Source organism: Epinephelus lanceolatus, chromosome 9 (genome assembly GCF_041903045.1).
Source record: "Epinephelus lanceolatus isolate andai-2023 chromosome 9, ASM4190304v1, whole genome shotgun sequence".
NCBI lineage: Eukaryota > Metazoa > Chordata > Actinopteri > Perciformes > Serranidae > Epinephelus > Epinephelus lanceolatus.
In genome coordinates, this window is record NC_135742.1 from 36,018,553 (window position 1) to 36,043,537 (window position 24,985).

The 24,985-nt window shown below is 41.6% G+C and overlaps 2 protein-coding genes and 1 long non-coding RNA gene across 7 annotated transcripts; 1 reads left to right on the plus strand and 2 right to left on the minus strand.

Moving 5' to 3' along the window:
* Positions 1 to 2,050: 2,050 nt before the first annotated feature.
* On the minus strand, positions 2,051 to 5,320 carry LOC144464295 (uncharacterized). Its single transcript, XR_013492053.1, has 3 exons — positions 5,190 to 5,320; positions 2,921 to 3,026; positions 2,051 to 2,790 (listed from the first exon to the last, which is right to left on the minus strand). It is a non-coding gene; the product is annotated as an uncharacterized LOC144464295 (long non-coding RNA).
* Positions 5,262 to 10,354, plus strand: pgam5 (PGAM family member 5, serine/threonine protein phosphatase, mitochondrial). Of its 4 annotated transcripts, none has more exons than XM_033619225.2 (6): positions 5,262 to 5,768; positions 6,286 to 6,470; positions 6,742 to 6,867; positions 8,104 to 8,192; positions 9,298 to 9,431; positions 9,812 to 10,354. In XM_033619225.2, exons 1-6 carry the CDS (start codon positions 5,539 to 5,541, stop codon positions 9,960 to 9,962), a joined length of 915 nt encoding a protein of 304 aa, XP_033475116.1. In that variant the 5' UTR covers positions 5,262 to 5,538; the 3' UTR covers positions 9,963 to 10,354. The 4 variants fall into 4 exon arrangements, with proteins under 4 accessions (XP_033475116.1, XP_033475117.1, XP_078027034.1 ...); XM_033619226.2 differs by having other exon boundaries at positions 9,301 to 9,431; XM_078170908.1 differs by having other exon boundaries at positions 5,263 to 5,768; positions 6,742 to 6,866; positions 8,097 to 8,192.
* A 60-nt stretch (positions 10,355 to 10,414) lies between these two features.
* ankle2 (ankyrin repeat and LEM domain containing 2) lies at positions 10,415 to 24,921 on the minus strand. Of its 2 annotated transcripts, none has more exons than XM_033619222.2 (13): positions 24,819 to 24,921; positions 21,805 to 22,311; positions 20,000 to 20,194; positions 19,401 to 19,585; positions 18,491 to 18,679; positions 18,270 to 18,392; positions 17,806 to 17,869; positions 16,093 to 16,268; positions 15,888 to 15,994; positions 15,203 to 15,393; positions 14,082 to 14,952; positions 13,619 to 13,750; positions 10,415 to 12,472 (listed from the first exon to the last, which is right to left on the minus strand). In XM_033619222.2, the coding sequence occupies exons 2-13, from the start codon at positions 22,298 to 22,300 to the stop codon at positions 12,262 to 12,264; spliced, it is 2,940 nt and encodes a 979-aa protein (XP_033475113.1). In that variant the 5' UTR covers positions 22,301 to 22,311; positions 24,819 to 24,921; the 3' UTR covers positions 10,415 to 12,261. The 2 variants fall into 2 exon arrangements, with proteins under 2 accessions (XP_033475113.1, XP_033475111.1); XM_033619220.2 differs by lacking the exon at positions 24,819 to 24,921 and adding an exon at positions 23,120 to 23,268.
* Positions 24,922 to 24,985: the final 64 nt, after the last annotated feature.

A 24,985-nucleotide genomic window follows, 5' to 3' on the forward strand; every position in this document is an offset into this window, starting at 1 on the left:
ATGGAAAGTGTGGAGAGAGAGTGTGAACAGGGTGCTGCAACTGTGGAAGTCTCTTCGGTTGGGAATGCTAATAGTGTAGGTTACTGGGTCTAGGGAACAAACTGGAGTAGGTGGTGGTGGAAGTGTGGGTTGGGAGGGATTAGTGGTTGTGAATGATTATAAGTCTTGTGAGAGAATAGAACTGAACAAACTACTAAATATAAAGACAAAGAAGACCATGTATGATGCACGAAAACAGGGGTGGAAAATATACAATATTGTTCCAATATATGACTCGGCAGTATACCAAGAGGGAACTGTAGGCAGTGACTATTATGTAGTCCTATGTAAAGTAAACATTCATACATCAGTGACTGAAATATACAAAATGATGATTTGGGAAAGCTAACTGTTAGAAGTTGGATGGTGATGAACACTTAAATTAGATTAATATATTACCATAGAAACTCTTTCTAATAAAATAAGAGACAGTATTAGAACAGCTGCAGTGAGATCTAGCTCTAAGAGTAAAAGCAAAATAGAGAAGAAGGCAGAACCATGGAGGGATGATAACTGTAAAGAAGATGTGTGAAACAGGAATAGGACATTTAAACTTATAAAAAGAATTAATATTTTTCAGCACATGATAGCTGACAGTACAAAAAGCTCAGGAGGACAATGAAACATGCAAATCTGAGGTGTGTGGAAGAGACAGGAAGCTCAGTTATCTGTGCTAACAATGGAAATAAAATAGCACTGAATAATGAAGAAATTCTGAGTTAAAGGTTAATACTTTTGTTAAGATGCAGAGTTTTAGTAATTTGTCTGAGGATGGAAGAAGTGGCAGAACCAAATCTGAAAACATGGAGTTCCTAAGGAAGACAGAAAATACTTTAAATGAGTGGAGTGTTCCATTTACTTTAGGAGCAGGGCCAGCCCTCGGCTTTTGGGGGCCCTAAAAAGGATTTGGTTTGAGAGCCCACCTCATTGCAATTTTTTTGGCATTTCACATGGCACTGAAACATCCTGTGTATTGTAAATATTAATTTTAGCACACATTTTGTACAAATAAGCAGTCTATGCAAAGACTGGAGGACCTATTAGCAGCAACACTAGACTACAGTAAGTATGTTACTAATACCCCGTACCTCATGAATTGTTCTTCTCAGGACCTTTTGCTTCGTCTTGTTAAAGCGTGATGCATATTTTAGTTTTATGTTCTCAGTGGGAAAGGGCTGAATTTCACCTGTCTTCATGTGTAGGATGTGCAAATGTAGAGTGGACATACCAAGACCAAAAAGACATGATGCACAGGACAAATGTATAGTGAAGACCATTTGTTAAAATAACTAATAATATAGTGCAAAGTTTGGTACAGTGATCAAATATAAAAGAAAGGCAAAAAGAGCAATGTTTAAATAACGTGTGCTCAACAAAAGAACATTTCTATTAACAGGAAAAACAGGTTGCCAGCAGAGACTTTAGGTGGAGGTTTGATAGCAGCTGTGTGTCACAATCTGCAGGTGGAGGCAGCAGTTGCAGGTTGCCGGCAGAAACTTTAGGTGGAGGTTCAGCCACGGTTGTCTGTCATAATCTGTAGGTGGAGGCGGCAGCTGCAGTTTGCCGACAAAGGCTGTAGGTGGAGGTTTGTCAGCAGCTGTCTATCACAATCAGCACGTGGAGGTGGCAGCTGCAGGTTGCTGGCAGAGGCTGTGGCTGCAGTTGTCTGTCATCTGCAGGTGGAGGCGGCAGCTGCAGTTTGGATTCACTGATCAGATTTAACAGTCTTGAGATTACATAAATTGGGTATGACTTGAAAACTGACAGCAGTAGCTCAGTCCATAGGGAATGGGTTGGGAACCAAAGGGTCGCCAGTTCCAAATATGGAGTTTGAAATGGTAGCTGAAGAGATGCCAGTTCACCTCCTGGGCACTGCAGAGGTGTCTTTGAGCAAGGCACTGAACCTTAAACTGCTCGAGGTGCCTGTCCATGGGCAGCTCCTTCACTCTGACATCTCTGCATTTAATGTATGTATAGGTCCTGTTTCTTCATGTGTGTATTTCGGGCCTGTGTGTATATGACAACAGAGTGAAAAAACTGAATTCTATTACGGATTAACAAAGTATAAAGAATTTCGGATTTTGCATTTTAATCAATAACTTTATGACATCTCTTTTCATCATTTACATGCATCCATGTAAAGTTTAGAGCCATCCCACTTTCCTGAGGCTTATTAACTCAAGTCAGTTGTATTTATAAATGCCAGTATCACAAATTTGCATCGAGTGGCTTTACAATCTGTACAGCGTACAAAACCCTCTGTCCTCAGACTCTTGATTCAGATGAGGGAAGAAGAAACATCAGGAAGAGCAACAGAGGTGGGATTCCTCTCACAGGACAGACAAACATGTGATAGATGTCTTGTGTACAGAATAAACTAACATTAAATTTCAGTATGATAATCAGGATGTCAACATTACACATTGTATATGAATACGAAGCTGTATCTTGAATAAAAAGTGGCCTCGCTGAAGGTGTAGAAATGTAACTCTGGCAGTTACTCAAAGAATAAGACAGTTGTAGACAGTAAATTAATTCATAAAACATAAACAACAATACGTTTGTCACCATGGCACCCAGTGCAAGATTTGCCTGCTGCTGAATAAAGTCATTTGTAGATGACGCCAGTTTCAGCAGCAAAGCCCGGCCTGTTCCCTCCACCTCCGGGTCCATGGCCCCCTGGAGGTGATCATACAGCTCTGCCACGGTGTTCATAGCTGCACAGGCCACTGCAGAGCGCAGGTTTTTCACCTGTATCGTAAGAATATACATCATCAGTCAAGACTGCAGAGTGCACGCTCATAGACAGATGCTGGCAAATGAAAATGATTGAAACAAAAAGAGGGAAATAAAGATATCAAGAGGAAAGTGTGTATGATACCTTCTCAATGAGGACCAGACACACTTCATGGAGTTAGGTCTTCAGAATCTCTGAGTGGTGCTGTGCCAGAGCTCGAATGATTTTAATGCCGTCATTTTCCTTCATCCTGTATGTTTAAATGAAAAGAAAGATTAACCGCTAAAGGTTACAGTTGACAACATTCACTGGCTCCTCACAGAAGTTCAATGGAATAGCTTCTGGCAGGGTGTATAGTAGATGTGAAACTGACAGATTTCATTTCAGACTAACTAGTTGCAACATGACTGACATAAAATCGAACACTGGTTTAGCAGGTACCACAGACTGCTCTCCAGTGTCAGTGTCTTAACAGTCGTCAGAGGAGAGAAGCTTGAAGCAAGCAGACAGGCTCTCCACAGGGTTGGATAATGGCTGCAGCTCCACCTTTTAAACCTTTCTGTCATTGGGAGTGTGAGGGCTGCAGACTCTGGCTGTGTTCTTGCCTGGTAAACACCAAAATACCCACTACTAACTCACCTGTCTTCTCTTTCAAAACATTTTTCTTACTGTAGGTACTATGATTTTGTACACAAAACTATAAGAAACCCACGAGTAGGGTTCAAATACTCCACTAAAACGTACCTGTTCCAATAGAATCTTTTGCAGAACGTAGGAACATTTACGGATATCAGCTTCAGTACATCTCAGATAAAACAGCCAATCAAATTTCCAATAGTATCACTTTAAACTAAATTTGCATTGCATTTTCTTTTAGGTCTTCGAAAGGGAACTCCAACATGTGTTATCCCCACCAACAGTGCTTCTATACCCCAAATTTTGGAACCTAGTTTCCCTCGATGATGATGGACACATCAGCAGGGGTGAAGCCTTCACGTACTGCAGTTCCATGCAGGACAAAGATCTTCAGGACATGCTCAGTAAAGTCTCATTTGACCTGTCTTTGCTAAAATCCTGCCAAAACATGTGAATCAGTGCTCAGTTGCAATAAACTGTACATGTTTTCTTTAAAGGAAGACTTTTTAAAGAAAGGCTCTAAAGTCATTTTGAATTTTATTTTGCACAAGCCTCCATGGAACACAGCAAATATGTTGATTTATTGGTGGATTGAGAATCATATTTAACAACATCAAAACTATAAAAAACATCAATTTACAAACCCTCATACAACTCGTACAGTCTCCATGTCTCATTTATTCAGTCTTAATGCTTGGTACCTCTCAAACACATGCATTTTTGCCAAAAAACCTTCAGACTGTACTCTGGCTTTGAAGAGAGCATTGATAAGTTTCAATTTCAGTTCACCTGGATCATACTGCATGAGCTGAATGATGCTTTGAAATTTTTTTTGCTGTTGTTAAATATGGTCCAAAATCCACGATCAAAGTATCAAAGTATCAGTATGTTGAGTGTCCTCCGTGGAGCTATGTGACAAAAACAAAGTTTTCTTGATGAATTCAAGGTAACACAACATGACTTATTGCTTTTCAAATGATCAAGTAACACATTAAATAAAAATGAGACAAATTTTGAAGTAAAAGCACTAAAATATTAATTTGTTGTAGAATTTAAACATATAATCAAGGTAATAAAAAATTAAATGTTATTTTAGAATGGCTTGTTCACTGAATATCTTGTACTTTACTTGCCCTGGGGTGTGCTGCCAAATGTATGCTGATGATACGATGTTACAGTATGTGTTCTATGCTGTTGTCCTTTTCCGTCTACTGTAGATCTGCCCAGGGGTACTGCATTGCCTAACGAGGTGCGTTGCACCTGGCATGAAGGAGGTGCTTAAGACAGTCTGTGCCAGCAGCAGGAGAGAAGCCTCTGGTGTGGGGTCCTGCTGGTCCTGCTGCCTCTCAGACTAGAATTTTATTGTGTTGTTTGCAGGGCTTGTTAATAAATCCAGTGGGTTAGATTGTTTTAAAGGTGTTTTACCTGGTTGCTTTGGGTCAGTGGAGGAGTTTTCTTCACCCCCTGGGGCTGCCCAAGGGTGGGGTGTCAGAGCATCTAGCAAGGCCACTTGTTAGATGCTCTGGCTTTCATGCTGTATTGCAGTGGCTTTAGTCTGTTCATAAGAAACTGGTAGGCAACAGCACTCACAAAAGACTGGAGTCAAAATCTATGTTTTAATAGGGCAACACACGGCCAAACAAAATGTCAGACGCGTTTCGGCAAAAGGCTTTTTGATACACTGAAGAAGGCTTAGGCCGAAACGCGTCTGTCATTTAGTCTTTTGATTCTCTCATTTCTGTTGGGGGTAATGAGTAAACTGTAGGAGTTAACTCACCCCAGAAGATGGCAGTATTGCAACACTGAGGATGACAGCTACCGTAAAATATCCACGAAGAAGAAGGTCAGGCCACCGTAATGTTTTTAGGAAACTGCTCAGATTAGCTTGCTGTCTCGTTATGTGCAGACAGTATTTTTAGTTTCTAGCTAAGAACCGCCGCCCGGTACAGAAAGCGTATTTTGTTTTTCCCTTTCTGGAGTTGGAATTAACCGTCAAACGCCATTAAGCGGAAGAAAATCACAGGTTTGTGAGGAGGGATAACGTTAGCGTTACAGCCTGGTAACGGTAAACCAGATAAGCTGAGCTAATTAGCTAGCCACAGTTTTCTTCTTCAGCGGCTCACAGGATGTCTTACAGGAAAACTTTAAAACTTATTTGTGGGTTCGCCGGAGGCTCTGCCGTCGTAGTGTTGGCGGCTGCCGCCGCTGACTCCCGCGGATACTTCGGTGAGCAGCGCGGAGAGGCGGCCGGTCGGTGGTCCAGATACACGGCTCTTCAAGCTGCGCAGCCGGCGTGGACACCTGCCAGCCACACACCAACCCCGAGTGGACACGCCTGGGACTTCAACTGGGATAAGTACGTGTTTCTACACGATCTATACCTTGACTGTTTTGACAGTTTGAGGGTAGATAGTGGAGTTATTCCCTCCATTGTACCCTTCCGTTTCTGTATGAATTGAACGCCATGCCATATCTCTATCGAATATGCTTCAATTTAATAACGGGTATCCACTACTGTGGAATTTGGTTTGATAATGGTGAAAGTACATATTGGACTGAATTTTAATATCTTGCTAAAGTGAATTGAGGTTTTGGGTTTGTACCGAATATAAGGATGGACCTTAAGCATTTGTGAGATGTCATGATCCTTATTCCTCGAGCTACTATGTTGCCCCCGGACCAGTCAGCTAGAAACAGCTACTTTTTAAAATAGTGTTTGGCCTGGGTTTTCTTCAAAGCGAAATACATGAAAGTATCATATAATCATCAGCTTAAATCACAGTTATGGTAACCCAGATTTCCATCCCTCAGGTTAATCATGTCAGACAAAGCCACATCTAATCTCAAGATCACCTGGTCTTATCTCTGTCTAGGAGAGACCCATCTGCACTGACTAATGGGAAGAAGAAAGAAAAGAAAGAAGAAAACGCAACTGAAGACCCCAGCTCTGAGCAGGACAACGGCAAACCAAAAGCAACACGCAACATTCTCCTCATCAGACACTCTCAGTACAACCTAAGCGGGATCAGTGACAAGGAGAGGACCCTCACTCCATTAGGTCCTTATGTCCCCTTTAGTGACCTTGAAAGTTGAGAAGTGCTAGAGAGTAATTGCAGTCAGCAGAGGGTCACAAGTACACATTGATGTTTGGCACTATCTTCAGTGTTTGCTGATCAGTCTCTGATAATGTAACAGGATGCATGTACTGTACCACCATGACAGCAACAACAATCTCTGCTTGCATACTCGCTGTCCTACCCAAATGTTCCCTGACTGTTTCTTGACAGACCAACTTTGTGTTAAAACTACTGTTGTGTCTCAATTTCCAGGTCGTGAGCAGGCTGAGTTCACGGGCAAACGGTTGGCAGAGTTGGGGCTGAAGTATGATGTTCTGATCCACTCCAGCATGGCCAGGGCCACAGAGACGGCAAATATCATCAGCAAACACCTCTCAGGTAGTTGATAGATGCCGCACTGCCTTTCAGAGCTGCACTTTGATCATTTTTTATGGATGGAATAGTCAAGTTTATTTTTATTGCTCTAAGCACTTCGAGGTTCTAAGATTTCGTAGATACATTTAATATGAACATTGATATCAAGAGAAAAACGCCCCAAATTAAGGTTTAATGTCCTGGTTAATGTTGCTTTTCAACTCCAGTGTGTACCCAGTGTGTAAGTTATGATTTTGGTCTTTTGAGCTGATTGTGATATTTGGTGCAAAATTATGGGATTTATTTGATAGATTTTGTAAAGGTAACATTGCTTCCAAAATATAACCCTGATTTCAAAAAAAAAGCTGGGACTGTGTGTAAAATGTAAATTAAAAAAACAGCTCTTATCAGCAAATCCTTTCTGACCTATATTCAATTAAAAACAGTACAAAGACAAGATATTCAATGTTCAAACTGATAAACTTTGTTTTGTAAATACACATTCACTCTGAATTTGATGCCTGCAACACATTTCAAAAAAGTTGAGACAGGGACAACAAAGGATTGTGAAACTGAAAAACTGTCCAAAAAAACCCCCAATATTGAATGCAGGAGAAGTTAAGGACACTATCAGCAGAACGCCTGTCACTCAAAGCAGCCCATCCTTAATGATGTGTTACTTAAGTCTAAATGATGAGGTCTAAAAAAAATTCACCCCCGTACAGTCGTCACAAAGAAAGAGATTAGCTCCAGAGACCAAAACTGTTGTTTGTTCCATACTGTAAACATTTTATTTCTGCTGTAATGGTCAGCATTTGAACATGGGGTTCTATGGGGATTGACTGGCTTCTGGAGCCAGTCCCATGTGGCCTTTCAAAGAACTGCAGTTTTTGGCAAGCTTGTGTTGGGTAAATTTTTCGGCCCTGGAGGTTGCTGCTTGGTCCAGACCTGTCTCCCATTGAAAATGTGTCATGCATAATCAGGCAGAAATGGAAAAGAAATTCACTTTCACAACTTCAGCAAATAGTGTCCTCAGTTCCCAAACATTTTGGCCAGCAGTATGCCATTTCAGCAAGTCTGTGTTTGACCCCTTATATGTCAATACGTGATTCTGGCTATTCATATCCTGTTTATCATTGTTGTATCCTGTTATTTTCCTGTTTAGCAACCACAGCACAACTTACAGCTGGTGCAGAAATGCTGAACACCTAACAAGTATATTAACATTCTTCCTTGCCCCTTAATGTCATACGGGTCTAGGAGTGGAGCTGGTGAGCTGTGACCTGCTGAGAGAGGGTGCACCTATTGAGCCAGTTCCACCTGTCACCCACTGGAAGCCCGACGCTGTGGTGAGAGAAACTACACCCTCTCTACCTTCAGAGCGGGCTGTAGGCCTTATTTTCTGTATTGGCATATCCTTGTTTAGGTAAATTTTAGCTGCCTTTACATGTCTGTGCTGGTGTCCTGTCAAGTGCTTGTTAAGAGCTACATCTGCAAAAAAAAAATCAGCCAATACATCAGTGCATTGCTACAGGAATGGGTCATAGGAAAAGTTAAATTCCAAAATGCCAATGTTTAAGGAGTCGAGCAGCTCAGGAACAATCTTTTTATCATAGTATTCTTATTTAAGTGGACAATCTGCCATTGTTACATAATCAGTTGCTAAATAACTTGTTTGTTAACGGTATTTTATTATTGATTTACTTAAAGGTTCAGTGTGTAGGATAAAGGGGACATATTGCCTGAAGGGAATATAATGAAAAAGGTATGTTTTCACTGGTATACACCAGTGAAAACATACATTTTTTTTCCCACCTGAAAAAAAAGAGTTGTGTTTTTTTTAACCTAGAATGAGCTGTTAAATCTACATCAGGTTTGTTTCAGTGTTTAAATCCCCTGGTTCGTTTGTTTTGGAGAGGAGGAGACCTCTGCCGACAGTTTGGCTCATGGTAAACTCCTGAATTTCTGTATCAGACATAAGGTTAACACACGTTAGCAGGTGCTTGTCTAGCAGCCTTTCTGCAACACGCCAAACAGTGAAAGAGAAGCTGGTCTGTGACATGAAACTGCTTTTAGTGTGTTTAACGGCTTGAGACGACCTGGAAAAGTTTCAGCTGGTTGCAGTCTGCATTCCTTACTGCTAGATACCACTAAATTCCCCTAAATCTTACACACTGTTCCTGTAAGGTTCGGTTTACCCAATTACAGAAACTTATCCCAATGATATGGAGCCATGCAGGTAGATTTTGGTTTTCTTCATGTAAACATCTTAAGTTTTAGCCTTTAGTAGAAGCAACGTTTTCCATTTAGTTGGCCTCATTTTGGAATGAAACTCTTCATACATTCCCCACAATGCACAGCAGTGTCATGCATTGACTCTGTAGTGACTGAGGGGTTCAGACAGAACCCTTTCATGTGACAAAGGTGGCTTTCAACCTCTCTACCGTCCTCCAGCAGTACCACGAAGATGGAGCTCGCATTGAGGCAGCCTTTCGCCGCTACATCCACCGGGCTGACCCCAAGCAGAAGGAGGACAGCTACGAGATCATCGTGTGTCATGCCAATGTCATCCGTTATTTTGTCTGCAGGTTTGTGACGCCGGCGGTCTCGGTGGGCGCGGCTCAGCTGAGGCCAGAGTGTTGGTCCTCTTGCTTTGCTAACCATTGTGTTAAAAAATTATGCTGCAGTTGTTTTTTCATAAGATTTATTTTGATTGAATATGTGCTTCACTTGTTTCATTGTGCTCTTAATTGAATTGTTAAAAGAAAATTCCTGTTTAATATAAATATTTTAGCCATGTGCATTTCTTCATTTAAAGGGACATTGAATACATCTAGTTAGGGTGAGACAAGGGTTAGATATCCTCCAAATGGCTACTTACAGGATACACACAAATGATTTAATAAATAAGTGCCGTGTAAATACAGCAGCTGCAGTACTCAGATGCTCCTGTCTTTTGTTCTTCAAGGGCTCTGCAGTTTCCTCCAGAGGGCTGGTTACGTATGGGCTTGAACAACGGCAGCATCACGTGGCTCACCATCCGCCCTAGCGGCAGGGTGGCTCTTAGAACTCTGGGAGACGCAGGATTCATGCCCCCGGACAAACTAACACGGACCTGACGGGCCCAACACATGGCAGGTTTCTGGGACTCTGATGCCCAGACGGTTGGTTGCAGGGTCAAAGCTCAGTTTTCTCCTTAAGTGTCTTGAAAATTACTTTTAATGTTATTATTTTGTAATTGAACTCCCATGATGTATTAAGAGACTCTGTGGTTGTGATTACTTCCGTGCCATAGAACGCCAGCAGGAGTGATCAACAGCTGTTCCTGAATGTACCTGAGGATTTCTACAGAAGTGACTGATTTTTAAACCAAAATGGAGGTTGCATTTGTATAGCTGTTGTAAATGCAGATTATGCTCTTAGCTTTACATCTGTCCTTACAGGATGCTAAAGTGTGAGGATTACTGTGTTGTATGGTGAAGTTGTAGTAAATAAAATGATGAATGCCTCAGTTCAAGTCACATTTCTTTCCTGAAATACTTCCAACAAAAGCACATAGACACTTTGGCAGTAAAGTAGGAGGGATGTTTTATTGATTAGTTGAAAGCAAATGAGGTCTAGACATACAGAAAGAATTCACCATGTTTAATGTTAATTTTTTTTTAATAAAGCACAGAATGCTAAAAGCACAAGAAGCATGTTTTAAGTTTTTTAGGTGCATTTTTGCAAAGTTCCACATTCATAAACATTCAGAGACCAGAATTAGATCTGATGTCACCTGAGAGCACGATGACAAAACAATCTTCTCAGTGAAGTAGTTTGTGCTCTCCAGATAAAGGTTTAGTTCACAAAAAAATGTACATTCAGAACACTTGTTCCTCTCAACCAAAGTAGAGTGGCAATCTGAATATTTAAAACGATTGGCTTGTTTGTCCTAGACGTAGCTGATAAGCCCTCACACAGCAGTGAATTAATCCCTAACTTACAAATAATTTGGATACAGCAGGTTTTCAGTACATTCACATTCCATCATTTGACTTACATGTTTTGGAGAACTGCAAAAAACCTGCCACATGTATGTGAATTGCTGTAAGCCAATTTAAACCATCAGAGATTCATGACATAACTTGGGCGTTAAAGCTATACTAAGTGCTAGTTTTGAAATAAACACTGAATCAAACTATGTTTTGTGATGTGAAAAGGGTAACGTACTGCTGATCCCACTGGGAATTGACATCCAGAGGCTCTCAGCTAATCTGTTGGGTTCTCTGTAAGCATAAAGCAGATTTTTGTTAACATAAGCTAATAAATACATCAGGATTCTGCTGCTGAGTTAGTTTTGTTGTCTTTCTGCCCCCTAGTGGTTAATCGCTTAGTACAGCTTAAAGGTGGTCTCAGACTAGGTAATTTTAAGGTTCAGCCCAGAGACTGATCTGAAATTACACTTTACTGATGGGTGTGTTTTGTCATTCAAACTCACTGTGGGAGATGCTTATGAAAGAAAGATTTTTCAGAGAAAAAAATAAAATAAAAAATTGCACAGTCTAAGGCCGCCGGTAGTGGCAGAAAGGAAAAGTCAAGACATGTCCAGGAACCACCAAGAAAAGATGAAAATGTATGCATTTATTTAGGAACAAAATAAAAACATGGAAGATCTCAATCGAATCAGTTTTTCCCATGTTTGCCATAATCATTTGTGACTGACGCAGCCAGTGAGGTCGCCATTTTCCAGATATTACACGTATGAGCTGGAGAGAGTGTGTCCAAACTGACAGAGAGCTGGTCCATCACTTCAGAAAATTAAGGCAATTCCTGAACTGAGGAAAACATAGGAAATGGCAGTTGGTTTTAACACCATTAATAAAAACATTTAATTTTTGTGCTACTGACCAACATACAAAAAATAACTTTTAAAATATTGACATTTTACTTTTTTTTAAGAACATCCCTCAGTGACAGGATCCTGTTGAGGATTCCACACTAAGGTTTTAGTGATGAACTAACTTTGGGGAGTGCGGCTCACGATATTCAAAAAAGTTGACTCAGGCTATGATACAGGTGCTTCACACTTGCCACAAATAACATTACCGTCAATTCAACATGGTCCACACCCATACAGTACATAAATTAGCAAGGTTTCTTTTTTTTTCCTTTTTAAAGTCTTGAGTGTACATCACAACCCAACGTGATGAGAATTCCTGTATTACATAGGAGTAGTACCATACGTCATTAATACAAATCTTCCAGACACTTGTGCATATTTCTGTTAGGTATGTGGTTTCTGAGCTCTGGTGTAGCCACCTTGGTGCAGCTGGGTTTGTAGTGAAAAAGGGGGAGGGCGGGGTTAGGGCTTGGAGAGGGTATGGCCGTACTGGTGGGGGGGGGGGGGGGGGGGGGTGGGGGGGGGTGGGCAGGCAGTTAGATTGGTGGCTCGTTCAAGTGCTTGAGGCGGATGCGCTGGATGTAGCTAGCATTGGCAGGGCTGTAACGGCTGGGGCTGAAGTCTGGCGAGGCGGCGTGCCGGGCGGGACTGAAGCGACCGGTGGGAGACATCAGGCCGCTGACCGGGGACCCGGGAGTCTGATGCTGCATCCTGAGTCGTGGTTTTACCACCGCAGGGCTGGGCCAGCTGGATGACACAAATCAACACCAGTCAGTGGCTGCTTTTATCAGTTTGCTCCTTTGCTAATAATACTGAAAGGTTTAATTACAGAATAACCACAACCTTGCTGCATGGGGTTGTTAAGCAACACCAGGGACTGAACAATTACTGCACCTGGTGCTGAGATTTATGCACTCTGCCCTCTGTTAGTAAAAAACGCCCACGCTGAAACACCACACACATTTCTATGTCACATTGTGTCACCTTTCACACATGAAACAGATTCTTCTTCTACCCCTTTTGACAATGTGCAGGAATTTTTTTTACTAAGAGATGGAACAGCTGATTTCATCTACACACACCTGAAACTCCACCTAAAGAGCACAAGACGTCATAATTGTTTTGTCTTTTCAGATTTATCGTCTGGAACAGAACACTCCACTCCCTGGCATTTCCCCTCACTACTAATTCCCAAAAATGTCTTGTGACTGTAATCGTACAACGTGTCCACTGCAAAAGCTGTAAAGCTCTCTCTGCACCAGACCTCTGTGCTAAATTTCTGCTGTACCAACCATGCCTACTCCTCATTTGTCAAAATGCGATTTTCGTTTTTGTCAATTTGAGGACTGTTAGCACTGTCTTTTCATAGACGAATCAAATATTGGGCTGTCAGTATCGTCCACCTGTTTTACAAGGACATTTACTAGGACTACTGTATGAACAACCTCAGAGGAGCCAGACTGTAAAAATTGGCCTTTATGTTCCCTAATTTCTTCAGTCTGGTTTTGCAGGGACAACTTCGAAGTTTGAATAATATTTCAATGCTTTTGATTATATAATGACCCATTAATATTTAAGAGACATGACAGGTGTGCCTATACCATACAGTATATTTAACATGCCAGTTTCTGGACTATTCACACCTAAATCTAGTCAATGAAATCATGGTCTGAGAGAGGCCATGCAATTCTTTGACAAAATGACCCCTGAAATCAAACTGTTTCCCAACACAATAAATATTTATTACAGTATTTAGCCTGTAATCTGATAATCTGATTTAACTAGCCACTGAGACCAAAAACCTCACTTTTGAGGCCCAGGCAGAATCATCAACACACTGTAAAATCAGAAGACAAATAATACGCATTGCAATCAAATGCCGTGCTCACTAACCTCTGCATATCAGACGTGGAGTACGACTTCATTGTGCTCTTCCACTTGTGAATGCTGGGAAATTTTTGGGGATCGACGTCTAAGCCTTCTATTGCTGAAAAGACCTCTCTGTCCAACTTGGTTGGTAAATCCCTGTAAGAACACAGACGATTAAACCACTCTATTATTATCATGTATTTTGTCATTGTACCTTAAAAGTTAGGGATCATTAAATGTTTGTAACTGACTGCCTGTCACATTTCCCATAAGGCAGGCAAACTGGAGCTTATCTGGCCTGGAATAAGAGACTATAGTGCCCCAAAACTATTAGACAGGATTCGCTACTTATTTCTAATCAGAATATCAAGTCCAAAATCATCTTGTTAAACATTATCAAGGACATTTAATTATTTGAGTAGATATAAATTCCTTCAACATTTAACACAGCACCGTTGCCCTCTGCAGAGAGACTTAAGTGACTCACCCGTCAATAAAAAGTCCTCTTCTAATGTGCGGTGGGGTCCTGGGTAGGAACTCATTGGAGTTATCTAAGGACTTATAAGAGGACCCAGAAGATCCTGAGCTGCTCAGGTCCCTCCCCCCATGGTCCCATGACTTGGACCTAGCACAGAAGTTGCGCCCCCCTGATGCTGACCCCCCAGTCCTGCCCAGCACCTCCAGACTCTCCTCTGCTTCAAAGTACTCCTCTGAGCTGCCACTGCTGCGCCTCTCCTCTGTTTCTCCTCCCTCTGTTTTCCAGCCTGGCCCCTCCATGCCCTCACCGTCCTGACTGCCGTGACTAAGAGACAGGCGGTTCAGCCCGCAGCTGAGGTCTGTGGCTGAGGAGGAGCTGTAGGAGTCCCGGACTTCCCTGTGCCGGCTCCCGCCACTGCTCCTCCGCTCTCTGCAGCTGGTGGGGCTGTCCAGCGGCTCTTGCAGCGACATGCGCTCAAACTCCACCATGAGGTTGGAGATGGGCGACAGCAGGCAGGAGGAGGACGGGGAGGTGCGAGGAGTCACCTTGTCTCCATTGTGAGTCCTATCTCTGGAGGAGGAGCACACCCCATTTTTGCAGACGACGCCAGGCGACAGGAGGCCGTCATCACAGCAGCACAGCAGGTCCTGCTCGGCCGCCGTCTCGATCAGGTCGGCTCCGCGGTGGTGCAATGCGATGGGCAGAATGTGGAACTCACGGCCACCCACTGCTCCCTTTAGGCAGTCCTTGGATGCAGCAGAGGATGTGATGCTGGTGAGTGCTGCATTCTGCCGGTTTTTCATCTCCTCCAGGCTGATGTCATCACCCTCGTCCAGGAAGGCACCAACAGAGATGGAGTTGCAGAACTTTTTGGGCTTGCCTGCAATGGGGAATGATGAATGAACAAAGCAGCCTTAGAAGTATTCATTATTACAGTGTAATTCTATCATATAATTCTTCGAGGGAGGCGATTATGCAGCTTTGCAAAATCCTTTCCATTTCCATCGTCTCATATGAAAGGCTGTATCTGAGAACAGTGATAACACCACAATGCCAATTAACAGATTCGATCAGAGAGGATGATTTGCAACGTGTGCAGCACATTTCTTGTTTCAGAATTTTAAAGGTACCTGGAGAGGGGGTTTTGAACCTGTTGCTGGTCTCATTCTCCCCAGCCTCTTCATGAACCCGTGGGCTGAAATCCCTCTTGCTGAGGTACTCGTCCAGCTTGCGGAGCCCCTCAGTAGAAGACAGATCCACAAAACTGTCCAGAAAGTCCCAGTACTCAGCCCATGGGTGGCCCATCTCATGAGCCAGGTCTCTGTAGATAATGGATGGCTTATCATTTAGTTTATTACACGTACAAACGTTCTAACGACAAATTCAGGAGCTTCTGAGCCAGTTCAAGTACTAATGTGATGCCTCCAAGCCAAGGTCTACATACAATTTGCAGTTTGTGTTGCTGTTGAATTGTACTGCACAACACAGACAGGTGTTTCTATTATTCTGTCCACCCCATTTACATCAATCCAGGTTGACTAAAATGTACATGAGAGACAGAGTGATGGTGACATTTAACAAAGGATGAACCACGTTTGAACCCAGGGTGTGTAGAACATGGTCCAACACGTCTATAATTCCCGAAGGCGTGTTTATTCTGCTAGTGCAAAAGTATTTCCACTGGTGTATAGTCTTTATGCAGCATGGTCGATAGCAATGATCCCAGAAGTATCATCCTTCAGCAGTCTCAGAATATATTTGAGAATAATGCATGAAGTTATAAAGACAACATAGACAGTAATGTTTTGGACATACCTGCCCACTCTCTCTGCCCCACGGTCAGGATCAGACTTAAGAATGTGGTGGAACAGCTCCGCCTTGTCTCTGGGTGGCGTCTTCCAGGACCGGCGAAAATCATCCGCCTACAGGAGAGGACGATATGTGCTGGTCACTAAATGTTTTTAATGATGCGGTGATGGACTTAAGTAAATACAGATATGTAAACAGGTGAAGAACTTGCTTTAGAAGGGCTCAGCGGGCCAGCAAAGGCCGTGACAGTCATCACGGGATCCATGGGGCTTCTAGTATGCCGCTGGATCAGCGAGAGACTCTCCGAGGATTCAGGTGACCACAGATCACCAATGATGGGATGAGAGGTGTTGTCTGTTGCCCTCAGCAAAGGGATAAAGCAGCGGTCTGTGAGTCAAAAGACAATTTAATGTTTAACATAACATATTCGATGGAAATGACGGTTATTCACAGCAACACAGTACAATGGCTGCATGTATCTATCAATCAATCAAATTCAGTGTGCTGTCAAACATTTGTTGCATATGGTGCTGTCAGTCTGTGCACAGGGCAGTGGGTGATGATATACAGAGTTTTTTCTGTTTTTTCAATTTTTTTAGATTAATCCACATTATTTTTTTCACACTGAATGAAAACATGCAATTAGAGAAGAGAGAAAGAGATTAACGAGATCTGCAATACAAAATTGTTTGTCGTTTATTCAACAGTACCCACAGCTAGGGCTGAGGCATATGGAGAAAATCAAATATCACCATATTTTTTACTTAATACCTCAATCTTGATATAGTGATGATCTTGTAGGGTTGACTATCTGTGCTTTCACAAAGTATTTGCCCAGGGAGATTTTTGTTTAATAATTATCAGTAATGTGGATATTATCACTAAGTGGGTAAAGACAAATAATGGAACATCTGGAGCAGTCTGGTTGGTTGTGAAAATTACTTAACTGTAATGCGGCTTTTAAAACCAAGGAACACTTGAACAATATTACGATATCCAAAATCTAAGACAATATCTAGTCTCACGTTTCCATATTGTGTATATTGATATTTTGCCATGCCCTACACACAGCCAGTCAGTTATTTCCAATGCAGATTACCATCTAATTGTCATTTGTGTGTTCATTAAATTAATATAAAGTAATGAAATGAAAAGCTTTGCTATTTGTTGAATTTTGTTGATTTGAAATAGAGTACATCCGCTTCATAACGGCCGCATTACCACGTGACTTGGCATGATCAACCCACTCAACGAGGGTGGCTTCAACCACAGGTGCTTTCCCCATCCGCATTTGTTTTCTGTTTCTGTCACTATTTGTTTTCTGATTCTGTCACTAGCAGCCATAAGCTTTGAGGACACAATTTTTTTGATAGAAAGAAATTACTTTCTTTTTCCCTGGCCTAAATTAGCCAGCTGGAAGAAGACAAGTTACCACAACGCAAAATATTATGGGAGTAATAAAAAAAAAATAAAAAAAAATAGTTACCATATTTTTAAATTGCTTTTCCATATGTTGTCATGCATGAAAACCCCCAAATTAACACTGTAAGCAGACTACTTGATTACTATAAACAAATTATTTAAACAACATTTGTATAGTAGTGAGTCTGTCCCAAGCTTTTTGATCCATATAAGCAGTTAATCACTGTGACCGTGATCACTATGGGCAGTTTCCACTGTATTAGCCAACATGGCTAACACCATAACAAACAAAACAGATTAAAAAAAAAAAAAGGAGGAAAAATCAGCACTGACACACAACCAAATTCAAAGTATAGGATGTAACATGCTGCTTCTATTTAATCAGGCCTCTGTCTGTGTGACGGTACACTACTAAAAATGCTACTTGCCTGTGTCTTTCAGGAAGCAGGGGAGACTAGAAACAAAAACTTGTAGTGTTTTTAAGAAATGTGTGTGTCCTTACCCTCCAAATAGTCACTTATCTTCTGCCTCACTTCTTGGGTTTTATTTTTTCTGCTACAAATAAGCTGTGGGAAAAAAAGAAAAACAACAATTGGGGATATAGTGTATGTACAGCTGGCAACGTACAACTGTTGCTGGATTAGCTGGGGAAAGAATTTGCTCATGCTCATCTAATTTTAGCCTTCAATGTGCAGTGAGTGATTGTTGCCAAAAGATTTAAAAAGCAAGCTTAAAGGTCACGGCTTCAAAACCTGAGTGCGCATAACTGTAACTCCCTCAGCAACTACTGCCAGCATACCAGTATTCAGCAGTACCGTGCGAGGCTGAGTAGGTGCTAGACAGCTCCCATATGAGCATTTTCTGTGTAATAACCTCCAGCAACAACAACCCAGGCTCTGCTGAAGGTTCTATTACTCAGTGTGCATGTTTCTAAATTCAATAGGGGTTAAAAATAAAACTCCTTACATCACAAGGCTTCTGGCCATCCTTGTTCTTACAGTTCTTATCACTGTCAGGATGCGAGCACAGGACATTGACCACTTCTGGGCACCCAAACTTGCAGGCAAAGTGAAGTGGTGTTTCGAAGCCCTGGAACACAGAGACAAACAATATCAACACAGCAAATTAACTTCTCTTTGAAAGAATCTAATCAAATCTGGTTCAGCTAGTATGGTAAAAGAACTTACAGCCTTATCTGGAGTATTGAGGTAAAGATCTACAATGTAGCGGATACGTTTCTGCAGCATAGCTTCCTGGTCGTCTGGGTACATGAGGCGCATGAACTCTGGGTTTTCCAAGGTGTCCAGGAGCAGCTGGGCGATTCCTGCCTGGTTCTCCTTGGCTGCCACGTGCATGACGTTGTACCGGCAGCCCTCCTAACCAGACAAAACAGTGGAACAACTGTATGGATCAGGATGTAATCCGCTTTAATCTCCTGTCAACAGGAAAGGATGCTTAATTTTGTCGAAAAGCAGCCTTACCTGACCTTAACTTCACCTGCCGAAGTTAGCGCTTTTTCACACATTTATTTTATTTTATAATGGCAATAGCTGGTATTTATAATAAAGTAGCATCAAAATTGCAGGTTTAAGATACTAACTTCTAAAACTGATTTACTTATTTAAGAAAAAATATACAGTACAAGAGCAACTGTGATGTTTCCCAATTTTCCTCCAAGAATCAATGAAGTAATCCTGATTTCTGAATGTACTTTTAAACTAATATGCAAGACTCATTATACACACACACACACACACACACACACACACACACACACACACACGCCGAGTCGTATTAAGTCTTCATCTTAGCGACTGCAAGCTTCACGAAGGCATTAGCTGAAAGGTTGGCACTGATGTGGAAAAGACATTTATGCATCAACAAATGAAAACGTTCCCAGTAAGGCTATGCATCTCTATTAATAGCAAAGACTTTCCACAGAGTTTGAAAACCACAACAGCACTACTACGACAAGCTCAAACAACACTGACTCTAAATTATGATTGCAGGTTTTATTTATGCTCAGTTTAGCAAACTGGTTCAGACAGTTAGGATAATTACACAATCAAAGACTTTAACAAGAAATTATGCCCTCACCTGCACAATAGTGGGATTATCCCCTGAGCCGATGAGATAGCGTGGGTTGCTCCAGACCAGCTCGCTAAAGGCCACCTCATCGCCCTTCTCCACAGCTTTCCTCAGTTTGGCGGTCAGGTCCTGGGTGCGTGGGCTCTTGAAACTGTTGGCCCGCTCCCGGTTGATGGTATCAACCTCCATGTTTTCTGGTTTGAGAGGGAGAAGAAAGTGAAGGATGGGCGCTGCTGTCACAAACTCAAAATATTGTTCAAGGCTGGTGTGCCTGGAGCATCTGTTTCAGATATTATCGACCTGTCAAAACTAGGAGGAATGATGGATCCCACAACCATTACATTGACATTTAAAAACTACTATGATTAGCTCAAAGAGGGCACTTAAATTAAATGCAGCACAAAGCTGGAAAAAAAAGGGGGAAAAAAAACACCAAAAGAAAAGTTGGTGCTGTCATGTTAGAATTTTTTAAATTGTATGCCCTCAGATTTTCCCCATGGTGTTGAAAATGGTATCAAATATAGATATTTTTCAAGATCTTGTACTGAAGTTAGAAATTCCAGCATTACGACAACATCGTTAGGGTCTCACACATTGCATCTACTTACCTTTACTAATGACCAGGCCTGGTTTGACAGGAGATACACAGGGTGTAGATTTGTTGGGAGAGGGAAAATAGTCACAGATCCCCTTAGCAAACTTCTCAGCATCCTCGCGGTTGGGAAAGGCTTTGAAGCGGGCTCCCTTCATCATCTTAACAGCTTGAAGGGCATCTTTCTTATCAGTGTATACATGTGCTCTCTCTGCACATAAAAGAAAAAAATGCTAAGAATCAGCTTTTTGACCATTTTCAATTTTTCTACATGACCTGGATTTCTTGTTTCATTTATTACTGTTTGTTAATGAGGCTCACTAACTGGTGATTGAATGATTTTTTTGCATTCTTTTCCTTTCTGTCCAGTCAGCCTGTAAAGTATATGTTGATGAGGGTCTACAAAGTGCCACAGCTGTTGCAGCTGTAATAAAAGGCTGCCCTGACAAGTTAACATTACCAGCATTGATTTTTTTGGTAGCTCAAGATTAATTTAAATCAATACTCTAGTCCATCTATTCAGACATTCCTGCTGCCTTGCTGCTCACCACCAACCAAGTAACGTTTTCATCCAAAAAAAACAAATGTGGATGTCACACTACAGCAGCAGCAAGTGCTCCTAAACAAACAAACTAAACAAATACAGAAACTGGAAACACAGTAAATAACAAATATACAAACACGGAACATGATAAACTTTTAAAGTGGACTTTAGCCTTGAGTCAGTATAAAGCCAAAGGTGCTAGGGCTTAACTGTCTCCCTCAATGTTCTGCAACTGTCCCAAATGTTACTTTCAACTGTCCCAGCCTTAACAACCAATGTCCCAAGATGCCCCCCAAGTCTTACACACGGAACCTTTAACTTGAACATCTAACAATAATCTGATATATAATCCATGAAGCATAAACATAATAATTTCATCTGTAACCACTCTACTATCCCAGAATTATCTCAGGCTATCTATCTTTATGTCCAAGGTGCTGTTTTATTGTCCCTGGTGCAATGAGACATCCTAAATTTCAAGCTCTGGTTGAACCTATCAAAGAAAATAGAACTCACAAAAGTTGTGTGTTTTTTTTTTTAACTGAAACAATAAGAAACACTTAAGAATTGATATATTTAGGCAAAATTGTTGGTATTTTTACTTACACTTTTTATTTTAAGTGAATCTATATATTCATCATGTATGTTACCATCCCGTAATTACACCAGATGGAATCAACAAAGTATTTGTTCTTACTTCTTATATATTTTTCTGTGGTATTTATTAGTAGAGAGGTGACATGGAAAAAGGGGAAAGAGAAAATGGGAGTGACAACCCAACACAACTCACCAACATCTGGAATAAAACCTTCAGACATTCTTATTACAGTATATGGTATGTGTCTTAACCAAAAGGCCACCAGGGCATCCTTGAAAAGCATTCACCTCTATAAAAAAAGAATTAAGTGGTGTGAAAACTATCACTGTTTAAATCAAACCATGTGCCATGTGAATAACAACAACTTTCATTTGATATTGACAAATATTTCCTTAACTAGATCATTAAGTTTAGACAGATGATAAACACACTGTATACTTTCCTCTCTTAGTAATAAAGTTCTGAATGTGTGAAATGATGCTGGCTTTAAAGTACAAATGAAGTCTAGTCATGCTTTACAGGTACTTTTATCTAAAGCTCTTTTCTGCGATTCCCTAATTCAAGGCAACCTGACAAGTGATCCTGAACTGTGTGTGTAACTTTTGCAAACTCATAATATGTTGGCTGATGCTGAAATGTGTAGGACGCCACACCACGTGAAAAGCTAAGTCTCTCTTACCAGTTCTAGACAAAACATCCTCCCACTGTGGACATACTCCATAATAAAAGGTCGGGGACACTTGTGCAGACTTTGAAGGGGTTTCCGTTTTGGAGTTAGTGCCTTCTGCAAAGCTGTTTGAGGCTGTCTTTACTGAGATCTCCTCTTCCTCTGGAGGATTAAGTCCCACACCGTAGCCAAAGTCCAACTCTTCACCGGCACCCTTGGGTTTGCTGCTTGTTGCAGAAGTGGTAGGTGCAACTGCTGAGGTGGCACATGACACAGGTTTGGCATGATCGGCGGCAATGGAGGCTGCACTGCCAGAGACGCCTGCCGAAGAGCTGCTGTCCGATTCAGTGGCACTGCTCTCTGGTCCGGCCAGGACTCGGGCTAACTTCCTCTCAAAGGTGGCTCGGGTGGTTGCTGTGATAGGACCGCACTTGATGTCTGCTCGGGCAAACTCCTCGCGCAGTTCTTCAGCACTAAGCCCCCTCAGCCTGCTCAGAACCGCCTCCATGCTTCAGCTCCCTACAACACAACACAAAATAGACTTCAGCAATTACGACCAGCATTTGTTGATAGATAACCACCATGTAGGGAAATGTTATACTTAGTATTAGTCTATTTTTGGTGTTTCGTTGCTGTTATTATTTCTACTAAGTATCAAGAATCATATGTGAACAATCCAACAGCATGTAGCTGCTCTAGGTGCATATTTACAATAACAGACACACATCCTATTCTTACTCCAACAAGGTGCCACACATGGTAGAAACAGTCTGTATTATATTTTACAAACAAGCACACCCCTGCCCCTCAGTGTTAAGTATTATGTTGCACAAATCTATTATATATCTCATGTATAAGCTCAGCAGCTATTAAGTATTTTACAAATATAGGTCCCTATAATGCGATAAAGCAGGTGCGCCTGACCCTCCACATGATACCCAACACATCACATCTGTCAGAACCCACCATACTATTGTGGAACTAGCATGTGCTAGCTAGCTTGCTAACCAACAAGTCAGATGTAGCAGCCGGGGAATGTGCCTGGCAAAGCTAGCGAGAGGTAAACTGCTCAGTTGAACATCTAGACTGATAAAGTAAAGCACGCAACTTTGGGCTGGAACATTAACGATTACAAATAAATTGAAAACTGGATAAATTATAACAGTATCAATCGCTTCATTCTCATGCTGTCACGCCCAAGTATGTCATTCGAGGTGGGTTTTCAGGCTGTAACGCAACAAATTTGATACGTCTTCGTGGTGATGATGCCGATAAAAATCAAAGTGTACGTGATGACATCTATTAACAAATGTGTCCCTATACTTACCGAGGAACATTTTATTTTATATACGCGGAGCTATGGGAGACCGTTGTTAGTTTTGTACAGATAAACTGTTGGATAGACACAAAGCTGGAGACGGTCTGGAATAGTCTCATTGTTTACAACATGCTCTGCGCATGCTCAGTTTGAAGGGAGGGCGCACGCTGCATTCCAGACCTGTGGGAAAACTCAACTCCAAACGGCTTGAGGGTGACAGGGTGGCTAACATGACGTGAATTGTCACATTTCTCTTTAAAAAACTACGCAGAGATATAAGGGATAATTTGCAACCGGCATGTGACACTGTATTGATGAACGTCACCTCTAAACTCCCTCCCACACCACGACTTTTACTGTATCATGGCCATATATTTTCGGTAATAATAACATTCTTTTAAAACATGACTTGAAATTACTCGCTGGTCGTTGCAGCTGACAAATTATGCACATCTTTTTTTCCATTTTTATGCAGTCATGCTCCATAACAAACTAGTGTTAGCATTTACTGTTAAAAGCCAGAGGGGAGACCGGAAACAGTTGCAACACCGGACGGTTGCAACAGCTCTTATTTCTCTAATCCATGCACAAGTCATCGTCTTACATATAAGGAGAGTGAACCAAATACACAACATTGTCACCTGTGGTCTGCTACATTGGCAAATTGATGCCTTTCCAAAAAATAAAAATCTAACATGTTGCAACCGTCCCCAGGGTTGGGGTCAGGTGCATCATATTCCCGTGTGTCATTTGTAATCATGTTTAAATGTTACAGGTAATTAGCAGACAGATGTAAGTTTAATGTATAAACTGGGTTGGTGCAGTACAAAAGTGCAAAAGTGTTGCAAACCTGCCCAGCCTCCCCGATGACAGCAAAAGCCAGAGTTGCCATGACAAAAAAAAAAATATTCTCACAAAACTAACGTGTATTCATTTCTGCCCTGCAATCCCATACAAGTGTGCGCTTGTTCGCGACAGCAGAGTTTCTCAGAAAAAATATAATATCTGGGTTCATCACTGATCCACGACAAAAACAAACAAACAAACAAAAAGCTACTTAAAATTGTATTTTGAGGACGTCTCTTATATTTCCGTACCTCCCGGAAGGCTTGAATGTAGCATCATGCACTGCCCATAGCAGACGTGACTAATCCAAGGAAACGATAACCTAGCAAACGCATCTCTGGGTTTTATTTCTGGTTAACAACACATTTGCCAGTTTAAAATAAATAACAATGACGAATTTGTGGAAATAGAGTGCCGGTATAAACACCATGCTAAGGAATATTCGTGTAGGCACAATCCCAAGTGTGCAGGCCAACTTGGTCAGGCATGTAACGTTATAAAGCAAGCCGACAAGACATGACGAATATCAAGATGAACACATAAAAACGGGGTAAAAAACAATTTACCGAAATAGACCATCGTCCGTGAAAGGTGGAAGAAAAGAAAACAAGACCGACGTTGGTTAGCTACACAATTTGTTACAGGAAGCAAAATCTGACAAGCATGCTAACCATCATTAGCCGCTTAGCAAGACAAGAAGCTAATCACTCAAGCCACCGGTTAGCAATAGCATACATTAGTATGTACAGTAAGAACACGGTATTTGTGTTCTGACCGGACACATAACCTTAAACATGTGCCACAGTTAACAGAAGTGCACTGCTAGGTGAAAATATTATCACTGTAATAGTGTTATGCCCACCTCCTCCTCCTCCTCCTCTCCCCGGCTACTGTTGCTAACGTTAGGTGTCTTCTCACCGCGACGGTTTCAAAATGCAGACAGCGAGGACCCGGTTGTGTCTAACATGGTGCCTGAACAAAATAACAACTACAACGTCGGGAAATAAGACAGAACTTGGGACCTATTTA

Coding starts and splice junctions, on each gene's coding strand:
- pgam5 (XM_078170908.1), top strand. CDS start 5,539: ATGTCTTACAGGAAAACTTTAAAACTTATTTGTGGGTTCGCCGGAGGC. Junction 5,769..6,285: donor TGGGACTTCAACTGGGATAA/GTACGTGTTTCT, acceptor ATCTCTGTCTAG/GAGAGACCCATCTGCACTGA. Junction 6,867..8,096: donor TCATCAGCAAACACCTCTCA/GGTAGTTGATAG, acceptor TAATGTCATACG/GGTCTAGGAGTGGAGCTGGT.
- ankle2 (XM_033619222.2), bottom strand. CDS start 22,300: ATGGAGGCGGTTCTGAGCAGGCTGAGGGGGCTTAGTGCTGAAGAACTG. Junction 14,953..15,202: donor GTTCAAAACCCCCTCTCCAG/GTACCTTTAAAA, acceptor TCCCCATTGCAG/GCAAGCCCAAAAAGTTCTGC. Junction 12,473..13,618: donor TCCACGTCTGATATGCAGAG/GTTAGTGAGCAC, acceptor TGTGTCATCCAG/CTGGCCCAGCCCTGCGGTGG.